We start from the raw sequence: 27,729 nt of genomic DNA, 5'->3' as shown, positions 1-27,729 counted from the left end.
ATGATTTATTATACCAACCATGAATGAACATTAGTTATTTCTGGAATATAAAAACATATCTGGTGTTTTCTTCTTAATGCTGGTAATTATTATCACAAGCTGGGTCTACGTACAAACAGATTCTGAATAATCAAGGTTAAGATTTTCCTCCATGGAAATGGTCACTTCAAATTTAGATTCTTCAGCTGAATTAATCTTATCTCATCTATCTAATCCTGTCTTATTTGGAAAAAAAAAACTACACATGCCTTGAACAATACAACAAATAATGGAGCTTCACAAGGATATATCTGTAAAATGTGTGATTATGGAAATGGACAAGGGAGATATGATGTTCTTGTAAAAGAGCTCTTTGATCTCAAGGGGTTTTATCTTGGTTAAATAAAGGTTGAAGAAGTATCAATTTCTAACTTACAGGAAGTTGCACATACAATCAGACATAAAGAAACACCGCTATGTATATAGTAAAAGAAAAAGTAGAAGCTCGTGCAGTATATTCTGTGTGTTTTATTTGAATAACCAACCCTGAAACAAATGTGATTAACCTTGACTTACTTAATTGACCTGGTAAAATACTTTGACCTTGTCAGCACAAGGACTTCTATGCTCCACCAACGCACTGGCTTTATGCCAGGACCTCTCAGGTGATTATACTCCACTGGGAATGGAAGGTTAACATTAAAATCAATGTCTCATGTACTGTCACACATTCATGACTAACAGTGGTCGAAACTGTGCTATGTAGTCACCCTGAAAGTATTTTAATTCGTTTTCTGTTTATAAACTGCATCTCAGGGGTTTCTATTTGCCATCACTTGAAAGTCTCATCAGGCAAAGGCCAAAGTTCGGTGGGCTCTAATCAGAAAAAATTACTTTTTAGTGACGGTGCCATTTTAAGGAGACTTTAATACACACATTAACTTAGTCTGAATACCTTATAATTTTAACAATATGTTGAGTTCAGATTAAATGCACAGGAGACAGTTTTAAGTTTCTAAAGTTATTTCAGTGTGGCTGCTGTCCCCAAAGTATTTCTATTGCGACAGTGTTTGCAAATGAGAGTATGAAGCTCAGTTGATACAACAGAGTTTAGAAATGTTGTAAAGATTGATTGTATTCAATGCAAACTCGAGTGTCATGTGGTCTCAATAACACTGCCCTGCATTATTTGTTAATGTTTATCGATTTCTGCATGGATCACATTGGTATTTTGTTTTGCTTTGTGGTGACTAATCGGTTGCATATGATGTTTGGCCTTTGTCACTAGATAACGTAGCTTTTTTTCTTTTTTTAACATAAGCGAACATTACACCAATACACAGAGAAGATGCATTTTCTTTCATGACTGAATTAATCAGAGAAGTATATGCTCAATCAAAGACTATATGAAGAAGGCAGTTTACCCATCTGCATTTAAATTTATGAGTATAATTTTATGAGTTATTTGCATGAATTTGCCAGAATCTAACTGTAAAGTTAGTCATTGTTAAAATTCATAAATTCTAAATGTATCTTAGTCTTTCACTTGACAATTTTTTCAGAATTGGCAAGCACATTACAAAAGCAGTGGCTTGATAAGGCAGACAAACCATGGTGTGGCTCTATAAACTTCATGTGACCAGCAAAAGGGCTCATAAGTCTGTGGGTGTGACTGTTCTGTCTACGTGTATTGGTAAAGTCACCTCTTTCATGTGTAACATAATGAACCTCTTTAAGAATGCCATGTTTGGTAGACTAGATGGTTTCATCTCAGAGTGTCACCTTATATTCATATATTGCACAAATCAGCAAACCAACCTAAGCTTCTTTGGGGATTATTATTGTTACTAATTGGCTCTTGGCCTGAATGTTGATGATGTCATTTTTACATCCACAGTTTTCAACATACCTAAATATATGTGTTTGGGTTAAATCTAGCTTGTTTTTTGTCTCCAAGCGCCCTTTGCTTGCAACTTTGGACCATTATTATCTGTAGCTTCAGATAAGTTATCGGAAGTTCTATGTTACTGGGTAAGCACGAGCAGTGGAGCGTTAGGGAATGCTGAGCTAGTCATTTGCTAGAAGATTAGGGTCACCAGGAGTAAGGAGCTCTAAGCTCCATTTAGAAGCTCTGGCCATAATTCACTAATTCATTTCCACACAGTCTTATCTGTAGGTGACACATTACATGAGGAAAATCACAAGAAATTGTTCATAGCAGGTTATTGAGCTCTACTAGGATACCAGGAGATTTTTACTCAGTTTGGAACAAGATGAACTTCTCAGAAATCAGGGGGGCTATTCAGTGATACATGAGTAACAAATTCAGAGTCCCTTAAGCAGTGACTGGGATGTGCCTCGCAGCAGCATGCAAACTGGGAGCTCTGAGGTTACTTGGTTCACACCCAGCAGGTCTTGCACCCATCGCCCTGCCCTCCGCTCACTGGCTTTGTCATTCCAGCTGTGATCGTGTCAGTGAACAGAGAGCATTATTCATGTCCTCAGAGGGGGGCAAATCCTAATTGAAATTCCAGTCTTTCCTACTGGAATGAAGTTGGTCTCGACAACACCAACTGTATTATCCTGGCCCTGTCACCTTGAAAGGCCCATCTTGGCAGCACAGGAAACCGATTAGACACAATAGCCATGTATCTGTGAAAAATAGGAGAAATAAAGCAGGACAGGGTTTAGTGTGAATTGAGACATTACAATGCTCATTTTCAATAGTTTAGTGTGAACTTTTCTTCTGTACTGCAGTAAATAAAGGGCTGGACTGTCTAGGGTTCCTTTCTGTCAGTGTGGTCTGCATGCTAATGACTGGGTGAATGAATCAGTGGCATTCTGATAGTGGAGAAATGAGTACAAGGAACCCTTTTCTTTTTACTGCACCCTCACAAACATTTTTTTTTTTTTTTCGGTCTGCAACTTCAGAACAGAAACTACAAATATTAATTTCTTTGTGACATTAAGAATGTTTTTCTTGGTTAAATGATGACTTTGTAATATCAAAAATTAGGAGCTGAAACTAAACATCTATTTTTTTTCTTCATTCACCCATAAATCAGTGCATGATGAGTATTTTTACAAATATTTTGCTGGAACTTACTGTCTAAATGTGCCTACATGGACAGCTGTAGATGTTATAAAATATAAAACTCGTGTTGTTTCAAAAAAATACAGACCCATCTATGTGTATTACTGTCAAGCATCTTGTTCTAGCTTGTCAGCCACTCCTTGTTGGGTGTGTTCCATTTTGTTGCTTGATTAATCAAGGCTGGTCTCTTTGTGTTTGCATCTTGAATATTAAGGTGCTGTTGATTTCTTGTGTTGTAAAATGCACAGACAGTGTTGCGAGTCCAAGATTAACCATGTTTGCATGAGGGGAAAAAAGACAAAACAGGAATCCACTGATTAAACTAACCTGAGCTTTTCTGACTTAATCATTGCAACAAGATTGATGTATGCTGTGTTGTTTTTTTTATTTATGTTCAGATGTATTGTCTTTTTTTAGCACAAATGAGGTGCTCTGTCTTTTACAGTACTTACATATAATAACTTCGATAGTACTCTGACTCATCTTGGAGTCATAGTGTGTGCTATATTGTCAAGTGGCTGGGAAACAAAAAGTATAGATCAAAAGACAAATGTTCAACAGTGTGGCAAGGGTAGAAGTGTAACTCTTGCCATATCTGATATATCAGATATGGCAATATCTGATATATCAGATATGGCAAGGATATCAGATATTACTATGATTTATTGACATAACAATGTCAGTAAATCATACTAATTAGTTAAAGTTATGTATCTAGTAGAATTATGTGAACTGACATGCATACACATAAAATGTAATCAGCCTGCCAATACCAAAATAAAAGTTTCTTTACCTAACCTCTCTTTTCTGTCCCTCAGGGATCGAGCTGTGCCTGCCAACATGGAGGTTTTCCATGACCATGGTGGCCAGCTTTGTGGTTTTGGGTGGTCAGCTCCTGATGCCCGGAGTGGCATACCTCTGTCACGACTGGCAGGTACTACAAGCTGTCATCATCTGTCCCCTGCTGCTTATGCTGTCCTACATTTGGTAAGAAAAAAAAAAAAAAAGGAAAACTTAGCAATTTGCTCTGGGATAATTTAAAGTTCTCTGTTTTTGTATTGTTTGTTTTAAAATAGAACGTTTTATCATATGTTCAGACCAGCAAAATGGAAGAATTCATCCAAGAATAAAAGGACAGAATGGGTGGAGAATGATGCACTGTGATCTGATGAGGCACTCATTAGGATTGTATTATTGCATTGCATTTTGCACCATGTATATATTTAAAATCTGCTGGAAATAAGATGTGTTTGTTGAATTTCTTTAGGGAAGTTTTTTTTATTTTTGCTGTGGCTCTCTTTCACTTTTATGAAGCTTTGAGGATCATAGTCAATATGTGAAAGAATAAGCACTATTACATTATCATATTGAGGATCTCATTAATGCCACACATCTTTTTGTTTAGAAGGTTCAACAAAATACATAGCTGATCACTAATCAGTAATTGCTACACACAAAATGTCCATTACTTTAGTGCAGAACCTACAGAAATTTCCAGTAGTGAAGTGAAACTGTAGACATACAGTACATGACAATAGCCACAGTTTTCCATCTCCATTCTTTAAGTAAATGTTTGCAAATGTCCTGTGGGCAGGTAAAAGGTACACTTGTGTAATGTAATCATGGGGGAAACTAAAAATTTCTGTAAAATGCTTTTTTTCTTTTGTTTTTTTTTTCTTAACAAAAGAACACCCTTGCATTTATTCTCATTCATCAATCAGACATAATTAAAATGTTGCTACTAAGCATTTTGAAGTAGGTTTGCCCTGCATAAATATCAGATGCTTAGATTGACTGATGGTAAGAAAAGAGACTTCCTAAAATGGTCAAGTCACATGCAAGGGCTGGGGTTGATTGAAAGTTTCCTCAAACTAATACCAGAAACTGGCAGATGGCTACAAGAAATGTCTCTCTGAACATATTTCAGCTGAAAGTGGAAACGGTAGCATTTGGGGGGTATGATGTTTTCCTGAGGTAGAAGATCTTTTGTTTAAAGTTAAGAATTTTTTTTTATTTTTTGGCTGTGTAAGTACAATTAAATACTTAATTTTACAGATGTTAAAAAAACATTTGATTAGACCATGATAGTCAAACATTTATTAACAAAAAAATTAATATTTTATGGGGGCTCCTAAGTTTTTGAATTACCGGTACTTTAACATTCACTTTTGTCCATTGCAGTCATGTTGGTTTTTGAAAGCTTTCGAAATATAAATACTTGAAACAGTTTGGGAGAGTAACATTATAATTGAAGAAGCTGAACTTCCCACATGCATTTGTGAAACCTATAGCAATACAAATATCTGGTAATGGTGCATATCAAATGACAGCAGCTGTAGCTATAACAAAGGCTATGAGAGAGTATCACCTAAAGTTAGATAATACTGTCTCGCTGGAAGAAACCTGGTTGTGGTTAAATGGCAACGTGCATGACAGAGTGACATTTCAACTGGTCTTTCAACACAAGGACCTTTTAATTGCATTGACCTTTTTATGTTCTGTAATAACAAAAACATTCCCCACCTATTTTACAGGATTTTCCCTGAGTCGCTGCGCTGGTTGCTGGCAACCCAGCAGTACTGCCGCTCCAAATGGATCATGGGACACATAGAAAAGAAAAATAAAGTGAACCTGGAACGTGATGCAGATAACATCCTTGCAGGTAATAAACCAATCACATCTCAATAAATCAAAAAAAAGATTGAAAAGTTATTTTTTTTTGTAATTCATTCCAGAAAGTGCAACTTGCGTGTTACATACGTATATTACACACAGTACTATATCAATGGTTTATTTATGAGAATTTCAATAATTATGGCTTGCAACCAATGAAAACCAACAATTTAGTTAAAATATGTCACAAAAGGTCAAGTTGACTGATCACAGAAGTCTGTGTCCAAAGCATATTGATGAGAAACATAGTGGAAGAAAAACACTATTTTGGTTTCTTTATTTCGCTAATGTTGGGCCACTGAAACATGTGTCAATGTGCAGTGCAGTATATGCATTTGATACTTATGTAAAGCTCTTTTTGCATGTATTAACACAATAATGCATTTGGCGTAGGGATTGGCCTGTGGATTTTGTTTTAAACTGCTGTGGAAGTCAAGGTTGCTTTAATAATGACCTTTGGTTTATCTACAGTGTTTGTTCTGGTATCTATTATCTTCCCTCCAGTAATTCCTCATATTTTGTCTATGGGGTTAAGATCAGAGGGACCATTCAGGCTCTTAAAATGGCTTCTGTTATCCATGGTGCTTGTGCACTCTTTTCTACTACATGTTTTCCCTCCACTTAAGATTTTATTGGTATTCTTGGATACAGTGCGCTGTAAACAGCCAGCATTTTTAGCAATGACATTTTGAGGCTTATCATCCCCCCTTGGAGAGTGTAAATGATGGTTTGCTGAAAAAGTGTCCAGTCGGCAGTCTTATCTGTGATTATGTAGGCTGTAAAATACAATTTGTCTCGTAAAAATCTCACCTATTGGTATTCATTTTCTGAACTGGAGTTTGGGTTTTCATTAAACTGTATTGACGAAAATGAACAGAAAAAAAAAGTATATTACTTTGTTTTTATTGAATTGGTGTAATGGTTTTACTTTTTGAACTACATAAGTGAAATCAAATAACTTTTCATTGCTATTCTAATATACTGAGATGCACATGTATATTAAAAAGTGAGATTCAACTAAACATTTAGTGAAAACATTTTATTTCTTGTCATATGCCAAGCCTGTTCACTCAGTCTGAAAGATACTCGTTTCTCCAGCTGTGCTTTCCTAAATTAGACAAATTGACAAGGTTATGTGGATTCCCTGTCTTGTTACCATAGTAACATTCCACTAAAGAGGTGGCAGTGGGAGCTGAACATTACATTATGACAGACTCAAGTGTTTATTAATTTTATTACAGCCTGTACAACTGAGGATGAGCTGAAGCAAATGGTCAGATGGCAGATGGGGGCAGGTCAGGCATTTTGACCCTGTGTACATTTTTCTGTTCTCAGGGGACCAGTCAGAGAGAAAGCAGACTGATCTGTGTTGATGACATGGCACATTGCATTTGTGTCGAGCTGTAAAACTGAATCACTGATTAACATGCTGCCGTTTCGTAGTTTTTGCTCCATGGTGAAAATCAAGCAACTTTGAAATGTAAAAGGATCTGTTCCTGGAAACAAGCCCAAAGGGGAACCACTGATTGTTAAAGTAGCACTTTTTTTTTTTTTTTTGCTAGACACAGTGGATGTGAGCTGATGCAGCAGTTAAGCAGAAAATCCGCTACCGTATGCTTAAATTTTTCCCCTCTCAGACTTGTAGGCTGTCTCAGTACAAGAAGAGTTCCCGCACATAGTCGCATGCAATGCATACAATGGTGCTAATTACTCCATCTTTGGAAAATTCACTCGATGATGTGAGCAAGAATAACCTTATTCAGTGTTTTGAGTCTTGGCCAGGGAATCACCAGAACGACTGCAGGGCTTCAGCCCGAGATGAATTTCAGGGGGTGGTGTGGAATGCTGAGAAGTTTCTGAGTCAACATGAAAGTACAATGCCACATATCAGAGGTGTGTTTCTGTGGCAACCTCAAATCTGATATCAAAACATCCACTGTGTACCTGCTGTACAGGGTGTGTTGCCTTTTCAGAAAGCTGTTGAATTCAGTCAACCGAGTTTCGCATGAAACCTGTACGCTCAATATTTTGTGGCGTTATTATTGCATCAATGTCAAGGTTTCCTTTTATTGATTCAAAACTGATTTAAAGAACATTTTGCTAATTTTTGTGTCAGCATAACTGTCTGTATTTGAAAGTAAATAAATACTGTCCAACAACTTGTCCACATGTAATAAGTTCAGATTGTTTTTGTAAGTCTCTTTCTGGGGAAAAATGCTGTCAACTACCCAGATAAGAATGCTACAAGCATGACATGAAATTTGCATCAAAACATAATCCTCCTGGGTAACATCTTGAGAAAATGGGAAAAAAACCACACAAAAAAAACAGGAGTAAAAAAAATATATATTTACCTTTTATAAATCTGTGGACTAAAGCTCAGATCAGTACAGATGGCTTTTAGGTTTTATGGTCCCCCTTAGAGCTGCCACTAACTACTAGCTATTTATTTTATTAGTAGTTTTGTTAGTTATTTACCTATATTAGTATTTTTTCTTAAAACAAATACTGTACATTTCTACAGAAATAAATTAGGTTTCAGTATATTTTTTCTTTCAATAAACTTCTGCAATTATTCAACTCACCAGATTAAAATATAGTCAGAGATGTGTTTGCAGCTAGACATATTTTAACTGCATCTACTAGCATTACAAAAATAAACATAAATTAGGCCCTCATTACTTAATTAATTGTAAATTTTAAAAAATCCAGAATGTTTAAAATGAATAAATATGATTACACTGCAAGTCTGAAGGAAAACAAAATGGAGACTGTAACATTTAGACTCTAAATTCTATGGAAACATTCAAACTTCATATATTAAACACTAAACATATGAGACGGGTACTATGTAAAATTTGTGAAGTTCATTTGACAGCCAAGGAAAAGTTAAGGTAGCTTTGTTTTTGTTGTCAGGTCTTCAGTAGCCTATGCGTGTTGTCTTTTCAATGGCTCACCATGAATGCTGCTCTTAGTGCTATTGTTTGCAACAAACCCGCAGAGAAATCTCTGATCTGGCCTGGCTTATTCAACAGAACAGATGCTTTATCTAAAAGTGACCAGAGCTGAACATTGCTGATACTCAGTCTGTTTAGTAGTCATGCTGCAGTCACTGGTTTCTCTGCATACACAGCAATTTGGAGGACAAAAGTTGCAACATTTGAAATCTTAAGGAAACAAAACAAGGCAATATTAGAGAACTATAAGAACATGTATTGTCTTAAAATACACTATGCAATAGCAATGTTATATCCTGTCCTTCTGCTTATTTAATTTGTGTTTCAGTTGAAACTTTGGTTTCAAAAAGTAATCAAAGCAATGTAAATAAAGAGAAAATAAACAAACAATAAAAACAATTTAAATAAATAAATAAAAAATATTGGGTCACATTAGCATTCTACTTATCTGTTCTTGAAATAATTAAACTGCTGTGATTTCAATATTGACCAAAAATAATAATTATTGGGTTTCTTTTTACCAACTACCAAACAGTTTTTTAATTATAAAATCCCAAAGCATTTTCATTTGTTTTATTTACTGCCTTATATGTTTGTTCCCAGAACTACAAAATGCTCTTCAGAAGAAACCCAAAAGGACTTGCATTGTGAAAATGGCTGGTACGAGGAACCTGTGGAAGAACATTGTCGTCCTGTGCGTCAACTCGTAAGTGTCAAATTCATGCAGATGCTGGAGAAACGTCGATGTCTCTGAGTTCTAATGTATCTGCATGTGAGGATTTGAGAACAATGGTAGGAGGAGCTGCTGCTCACATAAATAAATGGGTGGGGGTAATGCCAGTCAGAGCCGCCATTTGGTGCACTCACAATGCCATTATAAACCTGGAAGTTCAATACAACATTGATCTTCAGCTCTAACTTCTGCTTTGCTGCTTCTCTGTGTTTTTATCCCTGATGGGATTTCCCCTCTTCTCATCTCTCCATCTCAGGTCTCATCTGTAGCTTTATCCATACTTCAGTGCGGTGCCCCTGACTCCCTCAGTTAGCATAAATTTTACATGAGTTCTGCCTGTGGGAAACATTAGACAGCCAGAAGAGAGAATGGGGATGTTTGGTTTTAATGTGTGCCTATGAGCTTTGCTCTTTTGTGCCAGTAAGCCAATGTTTACATTTGTGAGTTTTCTATTTTTTCTTTTTTTCTGTATCATAAGCTGAAAAGAGAGTCAACAGGATGATATTAAATGCATTATTTCCCAGTGTATTCTCCTAAAAGCCTGCTTTTCTGTTTACTTTTTGATCAGGTTAACAGGCTATGGGATCCACCACTGCTTTGCCCGGAGCATGGTGAGTCCAGAGAACGAGGAAAAAACCATATTCCGTGACTTCTATGCAGAATATTACACCAAGGCTGGTATAGCAGTGGCATCGTGCATTGCGTTGTGCCCAGCAGTGAGCCTGATGGGCCGGCGTGGTGGACTTCTGATGTTCATGATCATCACCGCTCTGGCATCACTACTGCAGCTGGGCTTGCTGAATTGTGAGTAGTTCATAAAAAAAAGAAAATTCCTAAATTTTTTAGAATAAGACTCCTATTCCAGTGTGATTTACCGAATTATACCATATATAATAAGCTCTTTTTCCCCAACATGCAAAGGGCTATGAGTGATAGAAAACTCCCTGCACAGCATCCTGAACACCCTGTCATCACAGTGAATTATGGAGGTGTTAGCATCATGCTGTGGGAATGTGGTTTTTTTTGTTGTTGTTTTTTTTTTTTAAGTTACAGAAAGGATAGTCAATGTTGAGGAGAATACGAATGAAGCAAAACAAAGGGCTGTCCTGGAGAGAATAACCTGTTTGAGATTAGCAATGGTTTGCCTTCTCTTTAAACTGGATCATTCAGACCTCTGGATTTGAAAAATTAAGAATATTAATTAACCTTGGAATAAACACAAAAAATCAGTTCTGGCTCTGTTTTTAACCCCTCCACCCCCCCTGTAAATTAATGAATGAAATGCAGTTTTGTGTGTTTCATTTTTCAAATCTTATGTTTGTTCAGAAAAATTAAGAAAGTTAGAATGAATTAAAATGCGGACATTTATAAATGATCAATGTGATTTTTGTAGTTCACAAATAAATTCTAGCAGACAGTTATCTGTTGTAGCTTTCAGTCATGCCGTTATTATGAGTTGGAATGCTTTGCAGAGTATGTAGCTTAAATAATTATAAACACATGCTTTTGAAATGCATATAATGTTCTTCCAAAATATTTGCGTCACAAGTGTAGATAAACTGTTTTCAGTTGAATGTGATACATTACACCCTTTGATAGTTTTTATATTCTTATTTCCATCTTATAATCCTATTTTTTGCTAGTAGTTGGTGGGAGGTTTGGGTCTGAGCAACATAACTCTCCAGTGGGGATGGTCTAGTGGGGTTGTTGTCTGCTTCTTGTTTTCCTGTGCACTCACTTGGGAGCAGCAGCACCCCCCACTGTTTTGTGCTGTATGAGCACCGTAAAACAATATGGCAACACAACACAGCTGCCCAAAAAATCTGAACCACAAATTGATCATCTCTGGTTCCAATTCCAAAATACTTGAGGCATTCAAAGCTGAACTGAATCGTTAGTACACGGCTCAAAAATTCACTATGCACAGTTTAGGATTTGTGAAACCTTTATTCTAAGTGTTAAAACACAAAAGAACTGATAATAGTTACTCTTTGCTGTTCTTAGAATGATAACCTAACATAATTGCATGTTTTAGTAACTTTATGTCTAATGTCCTCCAGATGGTCCAAAATGCACAACACTGTTTATTCAGTAACAAACTACACCGAATGTTTTTTAATATTTGACCAGGTTTTAATTTCTTGATTGAGTGCTTGTGATTATTGTTCCCACTTTCTCAGTAATCCATATCCATTCATCTCTTTGTCATTTCAGTGCTTTGGAAGTACAGCAATCATTTAAATATAGGTAGGTCCAGCTGGTTATTCCTTATATTGTTACTAATTGCATATGCTGATACAGTTTTGATCAAATGTTGATCACTAAATAACTGCCTCTGCTTTGATTACTTTTTAAACCTAATTTGTTGATATGATGTTATCATATTGAACCGATTTGAAACAGCATCACATTTAAAACATATTACATGGATTAATGCATTTTCTTGACAAGGTTTTGAAAATTACTTATGTGGCATCTTCTTAGCTGTTAGTGATGCAGAAAGGAGGTCATAATAAAGTTTTGGATGCTATTATGGTCATCTTATGGCTTATTTGTTTTGGTTTCTTTCTGGGAAAGAAGATCACAAATCTTCTCTTCCAGAAGATTTGTGATCTTCTAGGAAACCAGAAGATCACACATTTCCTAGTTATAACACTGCAGTGTGTAGTTATGTAGACAGATTGTTGTGTAGTCAGTTTAATGTTTACCCAAACGATTTAAAAGTATATGTGATTTTTACCACTTTGTGCAACATAAAATGTCATAAAATACTGAATTATGGCCTTCAAATTCAGTCTCTAAAACTTCAGATTCTCTTGTCCTTACGTAATGAAACACATTTATTGGATTTAAGCTGTCCACATGACAGCTATGTTAAACAACCTGATCCATCTGGTTATATCCCTGCTGTTATCATGGTTGCGGTGGGGAAGTTAAGTAACTGCGGTCTTTGTTCATATAATAATCTTCTTTTTGCTTAGCTCTTTTTTTATATATTCAACTGGTTAAATGTTTGCCCAAGTAAAATGTGTCACTGCCACAAATTCTACTACACAATATAGTGCTTAAAAATATATAAGAAATAATGTTTTGTATAACTTCAGATCATGTCTCGTATCCCTCACATAAAAGCTTATACTTTTACTTATCAGCCTCTATTTGTGTGTCTCTCATTCTCTAGACTGTAACGACTATCATTTGTTTCTTGACAGAATTACACTTCTAACTAATAAAAAACAAAATTATATTTCTAAAAATGTTTTGAAATGTTCCACAAAGTACTATAATGCATTTACTAATGAAATGGGGTGCTGAGTTAAATTGCTTCATGTGTCTGCTGTTTCTTCAGAACAGAATGAATCTACGCTGAATAGGGATTTCTCTGTTGCCTTCTCCATCATCGGTATGTTCTCCTCTCACGCAGTCAGCAACCTAAGCATCTTCTTCTGTGCTGAAATCACTCCCACTGTGATCAGGTAATCTACACCATTGTCAACATCCATCAGGGTTTTGAAGACTGTGTAGAAGTAGAAAGGGTTGTTTTGTTTATGTAATTTCATTTTGTATTTAACTTTTAAGTTTTTTTGTTTATTTATTTGCATGCTAAATGCTTTGCTGACTTGATGTTTACTGTTTCTAAAGTCACAGTTATGTTACTGGCTCTACCTCGTGGTGAATTTTTGAATTACAAGATTGAACTGCTTTCAGAATAATAATCGGTTCTTCTGCAGCTCTCTGTTAAGTATGGTCATTTAAAAGGAGCTCCAATGAAAATGCCTCAAGACCGCCATCTGGTGCTGCGTTTGAGTAATGCCATAGGAGGCAAAAACTACTTAGAGTTGAGAGTTAGGTGCTGCTGTTTGAAAACAGATCATAAAAATACATACATCAAATAATGTCAGAATTTATTTAATAGCAATGATTTGAGGGTCTACCCAGGGTAGGACTTGCTTTTATTTCTTGTAGGTGCCAATGTTTGTATCTTGTTTTAAGATATGTATATGAGCATTCTTTAAATAACATTGTTAATATCTTTCCTTGTAGGGGTGGTGGTGTAGGCCTGGTACTGGCCAGTGCTGGCTTTGGCATGCTTACTGCACCAATCATGGACCTCCACAATCAAAAAGGCTACTTCCTTCACCACATCATTTTTGCCTGTTGCACTCTCATTTGCATCATTTGCATTCTTCTTTTGCCTGAGACCCGTAACCAGTCGCTCCCAGAGACCATCGATGATGGTGAGAACTACACTCGTCAGCCACTTCTCCTCCAGAGGAAACTGGGAGAACAGCACCTCTTGCTCCATCAACTAGAGCCCAACAGGGACTACTCCAGAGTGCAAGACACACCACTTCATGAGACAGCCAACGTTGCATTGTCAACCATGGCCTCCACTGCCTCTTCGGCAATTGATTTGACTGCTTTGGCAACTGGAGATTTGTCCGTTACCAATAATTTGAAGGAAGGACCAGACCTGCTTAAGCCACAAGACCTTAGTGGTCACTCCTCTCCTTTTCCACTATCAGCCTCTGCAATGACCCGAGGTAAAGACACCATCATACAACCTAACAAAGAATGCCTGCTGTCTTCCAGTCCTTTACACAAAGCCCCATGCGCCACAGATCCACTTTTAGCAGATGCAGAAGAACTTTTGGCAGTTCAGGAATCTGCAGACCTACTAAAAGAGAATATCCATCTTGAAGTAAATGACACGACTCCTTCTCCCAAAAGTAAGGATGGCACTGGAACTGCTGCTTTGCATGGCTCTTCACCTCCCGTTATCCCTCAAACATTGCCGGCCTCCTTGTTGATTTGCACAACCCCCGTCATTGAGCCCCGTCCTAGTTCCACACTAGAGTCTCCGAACCCACTGGAAAATGACACTGATGAGATCATTACAACATCCAAGTCGCCGGTATCTGAGGACGCTCCTGGTATTTTAGAAGACCTCCTTCCAACATCAGACCTGGACCAACCCGCCCAACCTTCACCCTCCATTACCCAACAGTTTGATATTGCCCCTAAGGTAGAAAAAATATTTGAAACTGCATGTACTCCTTATATTAGAAACTCAGAGCCACCTCATTTAGATCCGGCACCCTCCAATGGCAAAGATCTCTCTTCTCATTCCTCTACTCCTCCAAGTTTAGTGGCTGTGTCACCAACACACACGTGCGCTCCACCTGCTGACTCAGATCCCACACCCTTTGCTGACTCTTCCTCCGTCAACACCACAGCGAGAAGTCCAACTGTCCTCCCTGTCACAGACATTGTGAATACCTTACATCTAGAATCATCCACAAACATTGTACAAGATTCTGTCGTTTCTGTAGATTTAAATTCTGTACAGTCAAATTCCAATGTGGATGTAGTCCCTGCTGAGGCAGCTCCCATCTCCCTAATGGACAGCACTGTGTCCTCCCCCATAGACTCTGGTGTCATAGCTATCATGGACAGGGAGACTTCCAGCACAGAAAACAACACTGATAATAGCACAGCGTTGACATGATTATGTGTTGCAGCCAAAAAAAATGTGAAGCTTTATGTGTCGCACCAAGAGGCAGGCACCTACATCCATAAAACAGCATGGAGCTTGGGGGGGAGGGACAAGAACTGCCAAGCCCAGACTTCAGGTACTTCATGAAGACTGTTCCAAACTAGATCTGAGTGGACTTGTCATACACTAGCTGCTTTATGTTCTTCAGTGCTTCTCCAGCCTTCCTTGTGTCATCTTGGATTTCGCCAATAACTGAAGACCACACAAGTGAGAGACTGCAGCACTGGCTGATTTGTAACAATGTAATGTCAACATCTGCTCTTCAGGAACATGACTGGAAATCACCAGCGTATAAAGTACTCTTTTCTTTCTTTTTTTTTGAAAATAATTAAATAAATTAATTAAACAACAACTTTGGGTGAGAGAAAGAGGGGAAAACCACTGTCATTTTGAATGCCAATGATTACAGAGATGTCATCAGCTCTACTGAAGAAATGAAAAGCCAGTAATAACAATGGATACCACCAATGCTTTTGCTTAAATAAAATGTTTTTAACTTGCATCTATGAAAAAGGCCTTGCATATGGACAAAGAAATTGGAATGTTACAAAGTATTTTTGCTGTTGTAAATGTAAATTATTTAAATTGGACACCTTGTTTTATTTTTTCACCAAATACAAATACCAAATACTGCCCTAACCAAAATGAACATTGATGTAGTGCCAAAACATAAATAGCAGTACAGTGTTTTTCCTGGGGATATTTGTGGGAGACGTATAAAGAGAATGTGAAGTTGATCTTGCACCATGTTGAATTTTGGATGACTGGGTTTGTTTATGTGCCAATTTCTCTAGAGTTCTCATCTTTAAGGCTGTTTTCCATTTGGGAACCCAACATATTTTTCTCTAGCTTTATAATTTTTGATTTCTAATGAGGTTCTTGACCCTAAAATTAGCACATTTCATCTCAGCGTAGAAAAGGACAAATATGCCTATCCACTTCTGTCTAAAAATTATGTTTTTTAACCAGAAATCAACAGATAACTTTATTCACTTGAAATAATTCCAGTTGATTTACTTTCTTTAATGAGACGTTCATGAGAATTGGGTCTTGAAGGCAAGGGGATTTCAGTGGGACACTGACTTCTTTCTTGAGGCATCCCTTATGAGATTTATAAAATGCAGATTCATTGGGGTTCATATTATTTTATTGATTGCTATTGCTTTTGATGGTCATTTTGTATTTTTTGCTCTTTTTTTTGGTTATGAAATGTATTTTTCTTTGAGAGAAAAAAGACCCTCTCCCATTCTCTGCCAACACTTGACAACCAGCCTCTTGGATAAAGCAATCAGAGAAAGGCACAGTTAAAAATAGATGGTACTCCCATCTCAATATGCAAATCCAAATGTGGCATAACTTCAGTCTTTGTTTCCAAACTCTTCTCAGACTGCATAATGAATACTACTATATGTGTTGCATTTTTTTGTTAAAGTGAGCAAAAAATAGGCAAACAGCTTTTTTTTTAGCACATGATGATTTTTGTGGGTAAGGAGCAACTTTTGTTTGAGAGTTGTTTCAGCCAGTGAAAATAATTGTATGCAAATCCTCTTTTTTTCTAGTTATCACCAAGTATGTTAATTAACTCTCGAGCTTGATTCAGCTTTGTTTTTGTTAATTTCCAAAGTATTATTTTCAGAACTCTCCCTGGTGTGCCCTTAATGTACGGAGCTATACATCCTTATTACAGTATTTGTGGCACCTTAATATGGTGGCACTTTATTTTTGTGCAGTGGGGATAAAGCATGAAATCTATTGTGAAAGTGTAAACAAAACTGTTAAATCTTCGAGGAAAAAAAAAAAACAAAGAAAAAAATTAGTTGTCCAAAATGTTTGATGCGATTGCCAATCGTTGCTGCATTGATAACCTATAGTGTGTGTGTGTGTTTTCTAAATCATGTTCTGACATTAACATATTATGTCATTATTTCCTTACATACATATTTGCACATACACATGCACAACTTAGTCTTAAAAAATGCAAAATACTACACAGAATGACATGTTCCGAATTGACATATTGATTTTGACGAAATGAAACACTCTTTCTCATGGAAGTACTTTTGCTTCCAAAAGTCCACCTCGGACTGCAGCCTACTGGACTTAGACACTTGTGTAACAGTTGTAGTACTTTCATACTTCTTGCTTTTGAAGTTGTAATACTTGTGTACAGGAGGATGTGTGACTGTGGATGTTCTACTGTTTACAACAAGCCTCACAATGACCATTAGTAATAATAATAATAGTGCCGTACTGTATACCTTGAAAGACAGACAATGTCTTGTGATCTGAAATGTGATAAAACTCTGTAGATCATTTATCCAGGGATGTGCTAAGGTGATCTGTTAAGGTGTTGTCAGGATTTAATCCATCACTAGACCTATAAAATTCTCTGTTATCATGTGAAAGACCTGTGAAGAGCCTTACACTTTGCTAATTGTTGAAAATGCTACATATCTTTGATTGTTTGAATGATCGATCAAACTCTAAATCTTTCTAAAATGTATGTTTGATATGAGAAAATTAGCTCACTTGCTGATTGATTAGGGGTGATCTCTGATTGTTTCATTATTGATGTAACTAAGATGTTCATGTGGTACTCTAATTTCAGATGCAAATAGTGTATGCCACATTCGATTCTACTACACTTCAAAGCACAAGTAACTGCAACCATTTAAAATAGACTGGCATACTTAAGAGTGAAAGGGAATTTGGATTCGGAACACAATGTAGGGACTGCTATTCACACATTAACTTTTACATTGCATTTCCGTGTTTGTGAGTGGGTGGATGCCTCAGTTGACTGAGTCTTCAATGTGTGTGTTAGTATTTATCTGGGTGTGCAGCCAAATTAAAGTTTGTATACTTGAAATCTAAATGCAAATCTGGAGTAAAAAAAAAAAACTATAGTAATTTTCAACACAGCACAACACCTGGTACTGTCTCCTCTGACATCTGTTACTTCACTTTCTTCCATGCAGTTATTTCAGTGCAAAGAGGAGAGATTATGTTTTCATTTTTTTCGCATTTGCATCCAATCCAACTTTTTCTTATTAGGTTTTTGGTTTACGTGTAACTTCAAGTGAAATGGAGGCAATGCAGAGCAACGACAGCACCAGCGACTAAGGCTGTAGGGCTGACATTTATTGTTGGAAAGATAAGTTGAAGGATCACAAATCAAAGGAGTGGTAAATTAATTTTGAATCCAGTTGATAAGCCTCCAGGGAGATGAAGTACCCAATGCACACATTTCAGGTTTTGCTTCTCTCAGTTGAGCGACTCAAAATCTCTTTGTTGGGAGATTCAAATGAATGTAAAAAAAAAAAAAAAAAAAAACCTTGGATTGTACATTTCTAAGTATCGCTTGTTTGATTTCATTTTATTTTAACAGACATAATGCACTTGTACATAAGCCATACATGTTGAATTAAACCACTATTTATTGATGAAATTTGAGCATTTGTTTTATGTTTTTTCTTTTTTTTTAGATAAGCACACTAGGTTATTTTGTTTTTAAGTAAGCCATGTCCTCTTCTTTTCACTGAGCTAGAAATATTGCATGACCTATTTTTCTCAATCACCCATCAAAATGGGCAAGACACTAGACATTCAAGTAAAGCACAAGTGTGTTGATCTCCATAATTAAATGATGTCATGAAACCAGGTTCTTGCCAAATCATTTTCATACAATGACATTTATCCTGCACAATTACTGAAATACAAAAAAAAAAACAGTTGGAAGAGGAGGAGGGATGGTGGCGGTGATAACCCAGTGTAACACCCTTGACGATATCAAGCAATATTTTCCCAAATTGGCCTATACAGCTCTGGAAAAAATTAAGAGACCACTGCACTGAACCCCATTGAAAACCTCACAGTTATTCCACCAAATTTTGATCTGAAAGCACTGCATCGTTTTTTGTTATTTTGACCATTTCTCATTTTCTGCAAGTAAATAATACATTTTTGCCTGGAAGTTCGGAGACATGTTGCCAGGAGTTTGTAGAATAAAAGAACAATGTTCATTTTGCTCAAACATACACCTATAAAGAGTAAAATCAGAGGAGCTGATAATTTTGCAGTGGTCTCTTAATTATTTCCAGAACTGTACATGACACCATTAGCTGGAATTAATTGCAGTAAAAGCTGAAGGTGACATTCTAAAGAAGCAGTGTATTCACATGTAACAACTTTCCTGAACAACATGTCATTTAATTGCTTCTTGTACACTTAGTTTAGAAGATTACAAGCCAATTATTCCAGCCAACACTGAAGCAGCTGTGAAGCTGGAGTTTTGCAGTAAAGAAGTGCTATACACACGCAGCAAAGCCGTGTGTATGACACTGACTCCTCAGCCCCTTCTTTAAACGGAAACCTTTTATTTTACAATATTTACTTTGTCATGTGAATCTTAAATGTCCACCATTTAACATCCTTGGTGGACATTCAATGGAAAATCCTTTGTCTTGGTATTGCTATTTCCTTTTTTTTAACAAGCTTAACTTTTTTACCAGCATCACACACAACTCATACATTGAAAACAGCTAGATAACGCACCTCCCCACCCACGTCGCCTGACAAAGAACTAGCAATCAACTGAGCTTGCACAGAACAGCCTAAATCCAGCAAAAACAAGCAAAATTTTTCCATACACGGGACAGGGTGATGTCAGGGAGGGATGATGCAGCAGCATCCCCTAGTGCACTGCATCAACCCGGGGCGCTCCTATTGGCTGAGAGAGATGCTGCGCCACGCCTAACGTCATCCGAGCAGCAAAGTGTCGGTCTATCTCGCCGACACAGTATAGAAATAAGGGTGATTTTCAGAAATACGCCAGACAGGACAGTGGACGAAGCCTGAGTCGAGAAAGCTCTCCCCCCCGCATCCGCAGCTCACCATGAGGGAAATCGTTCACATCCAGGCTGGACAGTGTGGAAATCAGATTGGGGCGAAGGTATTACATTTTTCAACTGTTAGGACTTTTTTGAAAATAAGTTCAAGTAGCTCCGCCACGCGTCTTGCCTTATCAAAATAGACGCATTTGTTTTGTAGCCAAGTAATTAAAACAGAATCTCTATTGAATTTTGGAGAGATAAATACTTAAAATTGACAACTATTAATGACATTTGGACTCATAGGGTGGGGTTCGGTGGCTGCAGCAAAGTACCCCCACCAGCTAGCTGAGTGTCAATCTGCCACCCTGCAGATGCGCAGTGCTAAAAGAAGGCCTGACGCACACGCTTTAAAGTCCATTTCGCGGTGTGTTTACGCTCCAAATCCCTAACGGAAAAGTATGTGTCTTCATTAGTTTTGGGAGGTGATTAGCGACGAGCACGGCATCGACGCTACCGGAAGTTACCAAGGTGACAGTGACCTGCAGCTGGAGAGGATAAACGTTTACTACAATGAGGCCTCAGGTAATAGAGGAATGTTTGTTGTCTGTGAAATGCTTCTGAATACTTTACCGCCACATCAATCTGTTTCTCATCATCAATGCATGGCGTTACACTGCACAGATCTCATCTGAATGCCATGATACATTATGTCCACGTCACAAGTTAAGCTGCAGGGGAAAATAGGTTGCACCATGGGTGCAGGGAAAAAAGAAATAGGACAGTGATCTTGCTAAAACGTCTCTCTGTGTCCCTCCCTCATTCTTTCTTTTTCTCTCTGCAGGGACAACAGGTACCTGCAGTGTCTGTATAGCTGACCTCAACACTCTGGCTTGTTTAAAATTTTCTCAAGTATCTGTTGTGGCATGTTGAACTTCATCCCAATCACACTCTATCTGCTGCTTGTTCTCTGCACGCTTCTGTCTGTTTAGCAGAACATTTTATTAGTCAGCATGTCTTTTCCAGGTGTATTATCATCAAACTGTGGTCTCATCTGCTACAGCTGAAAGAAGCTTGAGCAACTCTGTTTTTCCATTTCCTATTAGTGTGACATTATTGATCCTTTTGTTCCAGTGTAGCCTGCTGTCGGTAGCCTCACTGACTACTGCATTTGAACATCTGCATAACATAATTCTCATGGCTTTTTGATTAGTCATACAACATTAGAACTTGAGTATTGAGCATAAAAAGAAGGAAAAAAATGCATAGGGCATAGCTGATTTTTTTTTCTGAGTGGACTCTGCAGAAATTCAGTTGGTAAGCAGTGCAGCATGCTGCAGTATTTTGCTCTCTGGAACGGCCCTAGACAAAGAGGAGGCTGGACAAATAAAACACCTCAAAAATAGTCCTGATATGCTTGTGGCTTTAGCAGTTGACACTTTAGCAGTTTAATACATTTTAATTAAATGTGTACTGTTTTGTGAAAAGGTATTTGCACCCTTAAAGATTGCTTGTGTGTTTGCTGTGGTGTCACACCCAAAACTCCCCTTTCACCGTCAAAGGTACACAGAGAGCATGTGCTCTGTTCTCTTGCCCTGCTAGATCCAATCTTTTCTGCTATGTTGTGTTACTGGTTGCAGCAAAACTGCAACACAATGGTTACAACAGTTTTACCTATTATTGCAGCATTTCTTTACATAACTTCTAAATAAGATTGTTGTTCTTGCTCAGACATCGTTGTCTGGTATCAAAGTTAGCTGATCTGAAATAACTGTGACCAAAAGAAAAGGGCAAAAAAGCAAGACAAAGCATCTTTAAGGGGGGTAAATCACCCTGTGTTATTTTAAACTTTGCCAACATGCAGAATATTACTAAAGCCTTTTTTTTCTCTTTCTTCTCTCACCTCCCATGTGTTCAAAGGTAGCAAATTTGTGCCACGTGCCATCTTGGTGGACCTGGAACCTGGAACCATGGATTCTGTTCGCTCTGGTCCATTTGGACAGCTCTTCAGACCTGACAACTTTGTCTTTGGTGAGTGGATGTTGAATTCAAATGCTACTGCTTAATCTGGGCAAACTGGACATAGAACACATTTCAGAAACTGCTTCCATATTATGTGAAATCTGTGCTGAGTTTCATGAGCGAACACTACACAGGTGTGTTATTGTCACCGTACCACACTCACAATATATCCGCAGCCTCTCTCTGTGGTGTGGAAAATATTGGTCATTGTCAGAGTCAGACACCTCTTCTGGTGACTTGGCAGAACACAGGATGCACTGTTGCAAATGAGGCTACAGGAGCTGAAACAATGCATCACAGATGGGCTTTTCATTTCCCCTTCCTTGGAGCTAGACATTCACTACTAACAGTCAACAAAGGATGGATGGAGAACTGCTTATGTCCTAGTACTTTATTAGTCACAATATCAATACACTGCTGGGATTATTGTGTTTAGGGGAGAGTTAAATCACTTTAATCAGGAAGATGGCTGAGTTACCAAAAATGATCAGAATGATACCTTCTGACACTCACTGGCCATTTTATTAGACACACTTTGCAAGCAGTAGATTCAATGGATATCAAGTGTAGATTCAAGAAGTTGTAAAATTTTGCTTCAATTTAACATTATAGGAGTTTCTCTAGATTTGTCAGCTTCCCAGCCATGATTTGCTCCACTACATTTCCATGAGGTGGTCCACCTTATTGTGATCTGGTGACTGTGAAGGTCATTGGAGCATTGTGAACTCTATGTCAAGAAAGCAGTTTGAGATTGTATAAGCTTTGTGACATGATGGACTATCATGCCAGAAGTAACCATGAGAAGATGTGTAAATTGCTGTAAAGAGGATGACATGTTCAGAAACAATGTTCAGGTAGGTTGTAGCATTAAGACAATGGTCCAACGTGTCCAGAGGAAACAAATTCACACACCATTTCATCACCCCCACCAGTCTGATCCACTAACGCAAAGGAGGATTTGTTTTTACATGCTTTTTATGTTCTTACGCTAAATTCTGATCCTACAATTTGAATGTCACAGCTTATTGAAGACCTATTAAACCAAGCAATGTTTTTCCAATCTGTTACTGTCTCACACAGGCATGGTGAGCCTGTGTGAAATGTAGACTCAGTTTCATGCTCTTTGCTGATAGGAGTGGAAGTTGGTGTGTCATGAGCTGCTGTAGTCCATCTGCTTCAAGGTTTGACAAATGTATTCAGAGATGATATTTCCCATACCTTGGCTGAACTTCAGCAAGGCATCTTCACCAAGTCTAGATGCCTAAATGCATTGAGTTGCTGCTATGGGATTATCTTATTTACTATTCCTATTGACATGCAATTGGACATGTGTACCTAATGAAGAGGACACATGTCAGGGGGAGAAAAGCAAACTATGAAGCACAACATGTCATCCTCCTTGATAAATGTGTCAAAGAAACAAAAAACAAAAACGTGAGATTTTGAAGTAACCATAAACCAAAAACAAACCAAGGGCTTTTTCAATATAATGACCTTTCACAAGTTTAAACCTTCCATTCATCAAATGTGGGGGGAAGGTGCTATCTCCAGCCCTCTTTGGGTTAGGGGCAGGTCACCCATCCATCAGAGGGCAACACAGAGACGCACAGAAAAAACAACTTTGCACACATACACATTTCTGAGGCCAATTGAGAGAGAACAATTACTCAAACAGTCATGTCTTTTGACATGTTTTTGAAACCGGAATAGCTGGAGAAAACCCACACATGCACAAGTAGAGAACATACAAAATCTTTGTATAAAAGTCTAGATTCAAGCCTCGAACCTTCTTGTTTCAAGGCAGTATTGCTTCCACAGCTGCCACAGTTTAAATCAATTAAATAAAATCAAAGCAAAATTTGTAAGTCTAAATATTATATACTTTTATAAACTAAGAGACTATAATACAGTTTTTTGTATATATCTGATTAGAGATTATAATTTGGTGTTTGCAACTTTAGATTGCACAAATCAGATGCTTAATGGTGATTATGTCACTTGAATGTAAAGCCCTGAAAAATCCATCACCAGGTGCTCTATAAGTAAGCCGTTGTAGATTTTGTGGTATGTCCATGATCTTTATCTTATTTTGAGGTGTGAAAATGTGGTACTACCGAGCGAAACTAATGCCACCATTGTGCCGATGTCTCGAACACAGCTGCAGTTCTGCTGCAACCAGTAGCACAACATTGCAGGAAAGAGTCTATGAATGAGATGCATGAGAACAGAGCCAAAACACCTTGTGCTTACATTTTACAGTCATTTGCCTTTCTATGAAGAAAACATGTGTTTATCCATTTACACTGTGGATTATAGAACTTAGACACAGAGTTAAATGCAAACTGCAAATGTCAACCTTAGAATCCGAAGCTGATTGAAAATTGATTATTTTTGTATTGGTAATTTGATCATCCAGAGAATCACATTTTTATCCAGTCAGATTGACTCTACAGCTTTTGTTCACAGTGATTTTCAAACCTTGCCACAGATTATCAGTTGGATTTAACATCTGGGTTTTGACTGGGCTAATCTAACAAAACATTCCATTGTAGTATTGGCTGTATATTTAGTGGTATTGTTCTACTCGGAAATGAACCACAGGTATTTTCCCGCCTCAGACAGGTTTTTCCACTGGGCTACATTATATTTAGCTCCATAAATCTTCCTGTCAACTTTAACCATTTCCCCAGTTCCCACAGAAAAACATGCCCCCATATCATGATTATGCCTCCACCCTGTTTCACTGAGGCAAGAGGAGTGGTATGCAGTGTTGGCTTTCTGCCACATATAACATTTTGTATGTAGGTCTAAATTATTATTTTTATTTTTTGCATCTGATTATAATGAGAATGTTATTTTATGACTTTACTCTCAAAAGTGTCATTTATGTACTCTGTCGGGTTCCTCAGTCTTTATGATGCTGTTTATTTACTAAGGTTTTCTAACAAAAATGCCTATAGCCTTTGCAGACCACAGGCAGACTCTATGTACTAATTAGGTTCTTTCTGAAGCAATTGATTGTACTGAATTTTATTTAGTGATGCCAAGTTAAAAGAGGATGTTTATTTCTACAAATACTGAAAACCATTTATACATTTCGTGTAGTTGTTATGTGTAAGTATTGAAATGTAGCAAAGTTTAAGGAGTAGGGTTTTCCTGTAATTCATAAAAAAGTTTCATCAGCACATTTTTTTCACAAATAAAATTCAGATAAAATAATAAACCTTGCTTTTAAAAGAGATTTGGGGTGTATGGGCACCTACCAAAGTTCTATTATTAGGAGAAAGAATAAATCAAGAGCCTGCAAACTATTTCAGTGCAGCAGTGTGGAGAGAGCCCTCTGTAGATCATGTTCATTTGTTCAAAATAGTTCATTGTTAAATTTTGTTTCAACAATAACTCTCTAACCTTTTCCATCATGCAGGTCAAAGTGGAGCTGGAAATAACTGGGCCAAAGGTCACTACACGGAGGGAGCTGAGCTGGTGGACTCGGTCCTGGATGTGGTGAGAAAGGAGTCTGAAAACTGTGACTGCCTTCAGGGCTTTCAGCTTACACACTCCTTGGGTGGAGGCACAGGTTCAGGGATGGGCACACTGCTCATCAGCAAAATCCGTGAGGAGTACCCTGACCGGATCATGAACACCTTCAGTGTCATGCCTTCCCCTAAAGTGTCTGACACCGTGGTGGAACCTTACAACGCCACACTTTCTGTCCACCAGCTTGTAGAAAACACAGACGAAACGTTCAGCATTGACAACGAGGCCCTGTATGACATTTGCTTCCGCACCTTGAAGCTGACCACACCAACCTATGGAGACCTAAACCACCTGGTGTCAGCCACCATGAGTGGGGTAACCACCTGCCTCCGCTTCCCTGGCCAACTCAATGCCGACCTCCGCAAGTTGGCAGTCAACATGGTGCCATTTCCTCGCTTACATTTCTTCATGCCAGGCTTTGCACCCCTCACGAGCCGTGGCAGCCAGCAGTACCGTGCCCTTTCTGTGCCAGAGCTCACTCAGCAAATGTTTGATGCCAAGAATATGATGGCAGCGTGCGACCCCCGCCACGGGCGCTACCTTACGGTGGCAGCCATATTTCGTGGGCGGATGTCTATGAAGGAAGTGGATGAGCAGATGCTGAGCGTCCAGAACAAGAACAGCAGCTACTTTGTGGAATGGATTCCCAACAATGTCAAGACAGCCGTTTGCGACATTCCCCCTCGTGGCCTTAAGATGTCTGCCACCTTTATCGGGAACAGCACGGCCATCCAAGAGCTTTTCAGGAGAATCTCGGAGCAGTTCACTGCCATGTTCCGTCGCAAGGCCTTCCTTCACTGGTACACTGGAGAGGGAATGGATGAGATGGAGTTCACTGAGGCTGAGAGCAACATGAATGACTTGGTGTCAGAGTATCAGCAGTACCAGGATGCCACTGCTGATGAAATGGGCGAATATGAGGAAGACGAAATAGAAGATGAGGAAGATGTGCGGCACTGATTAGACATTGGCATTGAACTTGTTCTAGAACACATGTAGTATGCTTCAGATATAGATGTTTAATTTAATATTGCAGAGCGCAGATTAAAACTAAATGCTTATTCTAAATAATGCTGCTGAAAAACATTGCTATTGCCAAAGCTAATTAGTGGTGTTAGGACCTGACAAAACTAAGGGATGATGTATTTTATTTCCATAATAATGCTTTGCAAATGTAAGAACAAGCACAGACATTTGCTTTACAGTTTTGTAACAAACACTTCATCAAGCAACTATGATCTACAATGTACAATAAACGATTCAAATTAAACTTCATGCCATGTTTACTTTTTTTATGAATAAAATGTGTGTGCAAAGGCTTGAACATATAAATTGAAGCACATTAAAGTATGTTTTCCCATATTTTGTTTCTGTTATAGCTGACAACTGGCAGCATAAGGCCTGAATTAAGGGTTTTAAGAAAGAAACTGGATTTTGCAGGTTTGTCCATAGTGTTTTACTGGTTTCACACATTGTTTTGAGAAATGCACTTACCGTTCCGCAAATGGCAAAAATGATTCAAGAAATGCACCAAAGCTACTGAGAAAAACTGTAACTAGGATACATTATTGGGATAAATAATGGAAACAAGTCAAACAGATGGAGACATTATAATGATTTGTGTTATCCTTACAAACTTGTTTTCCTGTCATCCATGTGAATATTCCCTTGACAAATGCCACCTATTTAAGTATACCTTAAACAACATACAATGGTAGAAAGTAAGATTCTAAAAAATAACAAGAAGTTGATGTAAAATTTATACTTTTGCTTTTTATCTATACGAAATACAAATAATACTTACCAAAACCAGGGCCATCCTTTGATTTCCTGAGAAATGATGAACCTTTTCTTTTTCTGTCACACCTATACACACCTTTTAGGTTGTGTAGAAGCTTGTCATCTCTAGATAATTTATAACAACCTTTCTGAGAAACACTTGAACCATTCATGTGTCAAAACTCTCTAGGAGTCTAGCTCAAACAAAGACACCTGTTGTGACATCCTGTTGTGTTGCATTATTTTGCAATAAGGTATCTAACTGACTTGTTTGAGCAACCAGATTGTTATGTTCTCTAACAGTGTTCGCTGAACACTGTTAGAGAGTAACAGTGTGGAGAAAGTGAAATAAGCCATGCAAAACTAAAGATGACGATAGATAAAACTGATATGATCAGTCTGCCCTAGGACTGGAACATAGTAACAACAACATGCACAGAGAAACGGACAAACAGGCTCCAGAACTGTTTTTGTGCGTCAGGTCACACCCATAGATATGTGGGGAAACCAAGAATTTTTTTTCATTTGACAGCTGACAGAAACCAAATGCTTCAAGATGAGTGATGGCC

At 37.9% G+C, this 27,729-nt stretch overlaps 2 protein-coding genes across 4 annotated transcripts in view; both read left to right on the top strand.

Annotated features, from left to right (window-relative positions):
- Nucleotides 1-18,446, top strand: part of LOC114146692 (solute carrier family 22 member 23-like) — a 36,869-nt gene extending 18,423 nt beyond the window's left edge. For both annotated transcript variants that reach the window (XM_028020970.1, XM_028020971.1), the window contains exons 4-10: nucleotides 3,892-4,060; nucleotides 5,608-5,735; nucleotides 9,307-9,409; nucleotides 10,005-10,240; nucleotides 11,651-11,683; nucleotides 12,786-12,912; nucleotides 13,481-18,446. In XM_028020970.1, coding sequence (XP_027876771.1) covers nucleotides 3,892-4,060; nucleotides 5,608-5,735; nucleotides 9,307-9,409; nucleotides 10,005-10,240; nucleotides 11,651-11,683; nucleotides 12,786-12,912; nucleotides 13,481-14,945 — 2,261 coding nt within the window. In that variant the 3' untranslated portion in view covers nucleotides 14,946-18,446. The remainder of the gene's footprint in view (nucleotides 1-3,891; nucleotides 4,061-5,607; nucleotides 5,736-9,306; nucleotides 9,410-10,004; nucleotides 10,241-11,650; nucleotides 11,684-12,785; nucleotides 12,913-13,480) is intronic.
- A 1,242-nt stretch (nucleotides 18,447-19,688) lies between these two features.
- Nucleotides 19,689-26,656, top strand: LOC114146693 (tubulin beta-2A chain-like). 2 transcript variants are annotated; one of them, XM_028020972.1, is made up of 5 exons: nucleotides 19,689-19,944; nucleotides 20,299-20,407; nucleotides 20,667-20,675; nucleotides 21,743-21,853; nucleotides 25,269-26,656. In XM_028020972.1, exons 1-5 carry the CDS (start codon nucleotides 19,888-19,890, stop codon nucleotides 26,339-26,341), a joined length of 1,359 nt encoding a protein of 452 aa, XP_027876773.1. In that variant the 5' UTR covers nucleotides 19,689-19,887; the 3' UTR covers nucleotides 26,342-26,656. The 2 variants fall into 2 exon arrangements, with proteins under 2 accessions (XP_027876773.1, XP_027876774.1); XM_028020973.1 differs by lacking the exon at nucleotides 20,667-20,675 and having other exon boundaries at nucleotides 19,699-19,944.
- Nucleotides 26,657-27,729: the final 1,073 nt, after the last annotated feature.

This window comes from Xiphophorus couchianus, chromosome 6, assembly GCF_001444195.1.
Source record: "Xiphophorus couchianus chromosome 6, X_couchianus-1.0, whole genome shotgun sequence".
Classification (NCBI taxonomy): domain Eukaryota; kingdom Metazoa; phylum Chordata; class Actinopteri; order Cyprinodontiformes; family Poeciliidae; genus Xiphophorus; species Xiphophorus couchianus.
Note: the sequence above shows the minus strand (reverse complement) of the source record. Positions and strands in the feature narration are given on the sequence as shown.

What these genes read in the sequence shown, in the direction of transcription:
- LOC114146693 (XM_028020972.1), top strand. Translation starts at nt 19,888, where the DNA reads ATGAGGGAAATCGTTCACATCCAGGCTGGACAGTGTGGAAATCAGATT. An exon ending in GAAATCAGATTGGGGCGAAG is followed by an intron (nt 19,945 to 20,298) that starts GTATTACATTTT and finishes TGTCTTCATTAG; the next exon opens with TTTTGGGAGGTGATTAGCGA. An exon ending in ACCTGACAACTTTGTCTTTG is followed by an intron (nt 21,854 to 25,268) that starts GTGAGTGGATGT and finishes TCCATCATGCAG; the next exon opens with GTCAAAGTGGAGCTGGAAAT.